We start from the raw sequence: 5,623 nt of genomic DNA, 5'->3' as shown, positions 1-5,623 counted from the left end.
CTACTACAATGCACCAAAACCTGGAGTTATTTGGAGTTATTTTACCAAAAAATATAATTGATTTTACCACCCGGTCTAAGTTACCCCAAGAGCTGGGGTAACAAAGACCATCACCTTTTTTGAAATTACTACATGAAGACTATGAGAGGCAGAAGCCAGCAATTTATGGTGAGTGAAGCTAGAGTATAGACCTGTATTTTACATGTTTCAATTCAAGTTTAATTTAGCTAGTAAAAAAATGGCATCATTTATAAAAAAAAGTGGTCTAAGTTACCCCATTTTACAGTAATAAGAGACACCCCTAAAAATGCATTTACAGTAAAACCTTGATTAGCAAAGGCTTCAGTTGATGAAAAAATCAACTGACAACCAAAATTTTTGATAAAATTTACCTTGCTCAGTGAAAAAAATTTCACATAACGAAAAATTAATGCATTGGTCATCACAAAATTGTCCATAGAATGTCATAGATAGAATTGTACACCGGGCAACATAGAATGAAAAGTAAGTAACCTAAACTATGATTTATTTCTCCACAAGATATGATGGTTGTCACTAAAATATTCCTTTCTGTTTCAGGTACGTTTTCACGCTCTTTCTTTGAGTTACAAGTAAAAACACAGAAAATGTCATTTATTCTACATCATCTACAATGAAAGAGGAGGACTTCAGAGTACTATTAGTAATGTATAAGTACACTCTGCATGCTTCAAACATTTTAAAATCGAGTTTCATTTCAAGTGTCCCGGATTACCCTGTTTCCAGGGGTAATTCGGGATGGTTTTATTTTGCATCTGGCACCTTACGAATAGCGTATGGAATTTTTCTGAAGATGCCATTTGATAGCGCTCGCAAAGAGCTGTAAAATGAGCCCAAACTTGTTCATGAAATGTTTCATGGTAAGAAGTTATTAATGAAAAATGCTCAAAACCGTCCCTTATTACCACGTTTGATGGTATCATTTCTTAACTTGCTTTATGCTACATAGATAGTAAATATGCTGAACTTAATGCCACTATTTTTAGTTTGGCAATATTTTGATTAGTTTTGCTGCTATAACATTTCTATGATATGTGTGACAACTGCCCTGATTTACCCCGCCCATCCCGTATTACTCTGTTTGACTGTGCATTTTCAGGATCTCTGAACAATCTAGGTTATAGTCTTGGATCTTAGAGGGAGATATTTTTGAGCTTAGGTTGATTTAGGCATTAATGGACCTATTGACAACTTCTCTTCTACTTGTAATTCATTGCTCTCAGCATTTGACATTAGCATCACTTTGTATGAAGTTAATATTCCTGAAACAATTTACAAACTATAGCCATCCTGTTTTGGTGAGAGTGAGGCCTGCTATGGAGTCCAATATTACTGCAGCAAGACCATACTATATCAGGACTATGGACACAGGACTGTTTAAACTTTATACCTAAACAATTAGAGTGCCAAGAAGGATAAAAGTTATCAGTTAGTAATGCCTAAAAGATATTTCTGTTGTGCTGCATTGTTAGATCTGTAAAATGATTTGTTAGATGTGTATTTATACTAAATGTGTTACTTACATCAATGTTGTGTGCAGGGCAAGACGTGGCAGTTTGACCACATCCTTAAGCCCAACATCACACAAGAAAATGTTTACAATAAAGCAGCCAAGAATATAGTCAAAGGTAAGGGCATCATGTTTCTATTGCATTTTCCATAGTTTAGGTATCAGTTTGAATCACTAAGATGAATGAGCTCCCTCATTTGCTCATGTATATGAAATGCAGGTAGGCTACTCCTATGCTAATGTCCTTTGATCCAATGCATTGACCACAGAATATATCCCTGTGGTGCAGGCTCTTTTATTATCCACTGTTTAGTGTTTCAATGTGTGCAATGACGCCACAAATGTATATTATGCTATTTCTAATGATGCATTGAGTGCACATAATAGATATGTTACTATTTCTTCTCATGCCACAGATGTGCTCAACGGGTATAACGGTACCATCTTCGCGTATGGTCAGACATCGTCAGGCAAGACTCATACCATGGAAGGAGTCATGTCTGACCCAAACCTGCATGGCATCATGCCACGTATCATCAATGACATCTTCCAGCACATCTACAGCATGGAAGAGAACCTTGAATTCCATATCAAAGTCTCGTACTTTGAGATATATATGGATAAAATTAGAGACTTGCTAGATGGTGAGTGCAGAGCTCAAGCTTTGATACTAATGATCCTTATATCCTTGCTCTGAATATTTACTGGTTAAATCATAAACTGACATTATGGATCATTTGTAAGAAAGTTGGCTGAATAGTTGGTTTTACTTGGTGTTTGTGGTGTGTCCACTTACACCACTTCTCCTGTTGACCATCTAGTTATGATTATGTGCATCAACTTGTAACAGTTGCAGTGTTTTAAGTTATACCTGCTAATGCTCAATTAACTTTGAAACAAACACATTATCCCATGAGATTAATGTACGCTATGTTTGTGTGGTGCAGTGACGAAGGTGAACCTCGCGGTGCACGAGGACAAGAACCGCGTGACGTACGTGAAGGGCGCCACCGAGCGCTTCGTGTCCTCCCCCGAGGAGGTCTTTGAAGTCATCGAGCTGGGCAAGAGCAATCGCCACATCGCTGTTACTAGTGAGCTCATACTATGCTAACTTGATTAATTTGATATAAGAGGCTTGAGGTGTATGTAGGTGCTTTGCAAGATGACGTATTAAGCGTTAGCGTCTGTACAGTTTGTTGGTAGTGAAACTTTAGCGTTGCAGACATGAACGAGCACGGTTATTATGACGTATTAAGTTAGTGTCTATACTGTTAATTGGTTATGCTACTTTTGCGTTTCAGACATGAACGAGCACGGTTTTTATGACATATTAAGTTAGTGTCTATACTGTTAATTGACTATGATACTTTTGTGTTGCAGACATGAATGAGCACAGTTATTATGACGTATTGAGTGTTAGTGTCTATACTGTTAATTGGTTATGATACTTTTGTGTTGCAGACATGAATGAGCACAGTTATTATGACGTATTGAGTGTTAGTGTCTATACTGTTTATTGATTATGATACTTTTGTGTTGCAGACATGAACGAGCACAGTTCCAGGTCGCATTCTGTCTTCCTGATTCAAGTGAAGCAAGAGAATATGGAGACCCAGAAGAAGTTGCTAGGAAAATTGTACATGGTCGATCTTGCTGGCAGTGAGAAGGTATGAGTACCATTTGCACTCTGTAATTTTCTCCAGTCTGACTCCTTTATTCAGCTGTTTGTGGTCATGGTAGGTTGTGTTCGATAAGTTATGTTGCTGCTCTAGAACTGTTGCTGCTCTATGTAGACTAGAGGTGGAGGCTGAGATCCAACTGCAGTTGAACAACCACGGATGAGATAGGAACTGATGTTGCATGGGCTTAGTTGCTTGTGGCCAGCTCTGAGAAACCGTTTGGTTGTTCCTCTCCTGTGTGCTAAATGCGCAAAAATGATGTAGACTTAGTTTTCAGACCAGCGTTGTCATTGGTGTGTTGCCTTATATTATAGTCGCTGTAGGTGAACAAGTGTTATTTCGTGCAGTTGCAGGTCACTAACACTAGTATTAATTGATGCAGTTGCAGATGTCAAAGTCCTACATCAACAGATTGCCGTCAGTAAAGTTGACCCCGACTGTTGCAGGTGAGCAAGACGGGCGCAGAAGGCACTGTGCTGGATGAAGCTAAGAACATCAACAAGTCGCTGTCGGCGCTGGGCAACGTGATATCTGCCCTGGCTGATGGCAACAAATCACACATTCCCTACAGAGACTCAAAGTTAACACGCATCTTGCAAGAGTCGTTGGGTGGCAATGCGCGCACCACCATCGTCATCTGTTGCTCGCCCGCCTCTTATAACGAGGCTGAGACAAAGTCAACGCTAGACTTTGGTAAGCGAGCCAAGACCATCAAGAATGTTGTGTCTGTCAACGAGGAGCTCACGGCCGAGGAGTGGAAGAGGAGGTACGAGAAGGAGAAGGAGAAAGTCGCCAAGCTTAGGATTCAGATCGAGAAGATGGAGTTTGAGCTAAACAAGTGGAGGGCGGGCGATAAGGTCAGCTCTGAAGACCAGGTGCAGCTTGAAATGGATGCCTCCACCAGCTCCTCTATGCTCAGTGAGTCTTGCCTTTTTCATCGCTTCTTCATTTAAGTTAATATTATAATCTAGTATTATTTGCGCGTGCACTGGCGCCTACATTGATTATTTTTGGAGCCCAAATGCGCAGAGTGACGGCCAAAAGTGCTGAGCGTTCAATTGCTATGCTACCTAAGAATAGCTGCTAACTGTAACTTCGATGGATGTCGTCACTGGCTGTGCGTATGATAAGGTAGTGTGGCGCCTGAATGCTCCTACAGGCAATGGGGCTTGTGTAAACTGCAGCCCTGTGCTGCTCCAGGTGCCGTTCCTGGACTTTATTAAAGTCTAGCGTGAGAATTATTTTTCGCTTAGCTAGGGTTGAAATGATAAACTAGTTACAGCGTTGAGCCTTTTGCTGCCACGTAAACCTGCTGCTGGTGACAATAGCTGACGTCCTAGGCTACAGACTACCTCAGTATTGATCAAGCAAAGATCAATGTTTAACTCATGATTAAGCATTGAGAACTGCTGACGTGACGTTCTGAACAAAGCTTTTAGCGTCGGCTGGAGAGACTGTGCTCTCTGTCCACCGTAATGCCTGCTGCTGCCATTCGCTCACATCATCCATGGTTCAGATAGACTGGCTTAGGTACGGTAATGCAGCGCTAGACTACAAGGTAGGCTAGGTAGCATCATTGATGATGAGCCCATTTGGTAGACGATCTATCTTTAGATGCTCCACAGCACAGTCTGTATAGATTGTCTGCCTCAGGAAGTGAGGCGAGTAGGAGCTAAGGGCCAAACACTTGCCTGCGTGTATTATTTAATTATCTTTGATCACTTAAGGCAGGGTTCACACCATGCTGCCGGACACTCGCCAGTCACGGTCCAGTCCAATATTCTTTAATGCATTTCAATGGCAGCATTCACGCCATGGGCATGGCAGGTGCCTTGTACGGCAGCAGTGAATGCTTCTATAGAGATGCATTGAATAATTTTGGACTGGATCATGACTGACGAACGCCTAACACGCGCCCAGTTAAATGCCTAACTTTCCGAACTAACGAAATTGACTTATTAACCACGTTTTCAGAAGGTTTTTGACCATTAAACTTCTGCAATTCTGACCATTAACCATGTATAGTTTGGATCATCAATCATTTACCGTCTGATCTTTGGCAATCCGCTGTTTTGATAGTCAATTAGTTTATACAGTTCGTGTCATTGAATATATGTTTTTCTGATCATTTGTTATTTAAGTTGTCGAAAATCTACGAAACGTTGTAGACCAACAGCAAATATTTCAGACCACTTAATGGGCTGGCAAACATGTTTCTGACTCACCACTAAACACGTTTCTAACTCACCACCAAACATGTTTCTAACTCACCAACAAACACGTTTCTGACTCACCACCAAACATGTTTCTAACTCACCACCAAACATGTTTCTGACTCACCACCAAACATGTTTCTAACTCACCACCAAACATGTTTCTAACTCACCACCAAACA

General features: G+C 40.8%; 1 protein-coding gene across 1 annotated transcript in view; it reads left to right on the top strand.

Moving 5' to 3' along the window:
* Positions 1-5,623, top strand: part of LOC108679198 (kinesin heavy chain) — a 26,132-nt gene that overhangs the window by 6,559 nt on the left and 13,950 nt on the right. The window contains exons 2-6 of the mRNA XM_047885648.1: positions 1,580-1,667; positions 1,966-2,193; positions 2,497-2,640; positions 3,092-3,216; positions 3,675-4,146. Of these exons, the coding sequence (XP_047741604.1) occupies positions 1,580-1,667; positions 1,966-2,193; positions 2,497-2,640; positions 3,092-3,216; positions 3,675-4,146 (1,057 nt within the window). The remainder of the gene's footprint in view (positions 1-1,579; positions 1,668-1,965; positions 2,194-2,496; positions 2,641-3,091; positions 3,217-3,674; positions 4,147-5,623) is intronic.

This window comes from Hyalella azteca, unplaced genomic scaffold, assembly GCF_000764305.2.
Source record: "Hyalella azteca isolate HAZT.00-mixed unplaced genomic scaffold, Hazt_2.0.2 contig2661, whole genome shotgun sequence".
NCBI lineage: Eukaryota > Metazoa > Arthropoda > Malacostraca > Amphipoda > Hyalellidae > Hyalella > Hyalella azteca.
This window is presented reverse-complemented; position numbering and strand designations above follow the sequence as displayed.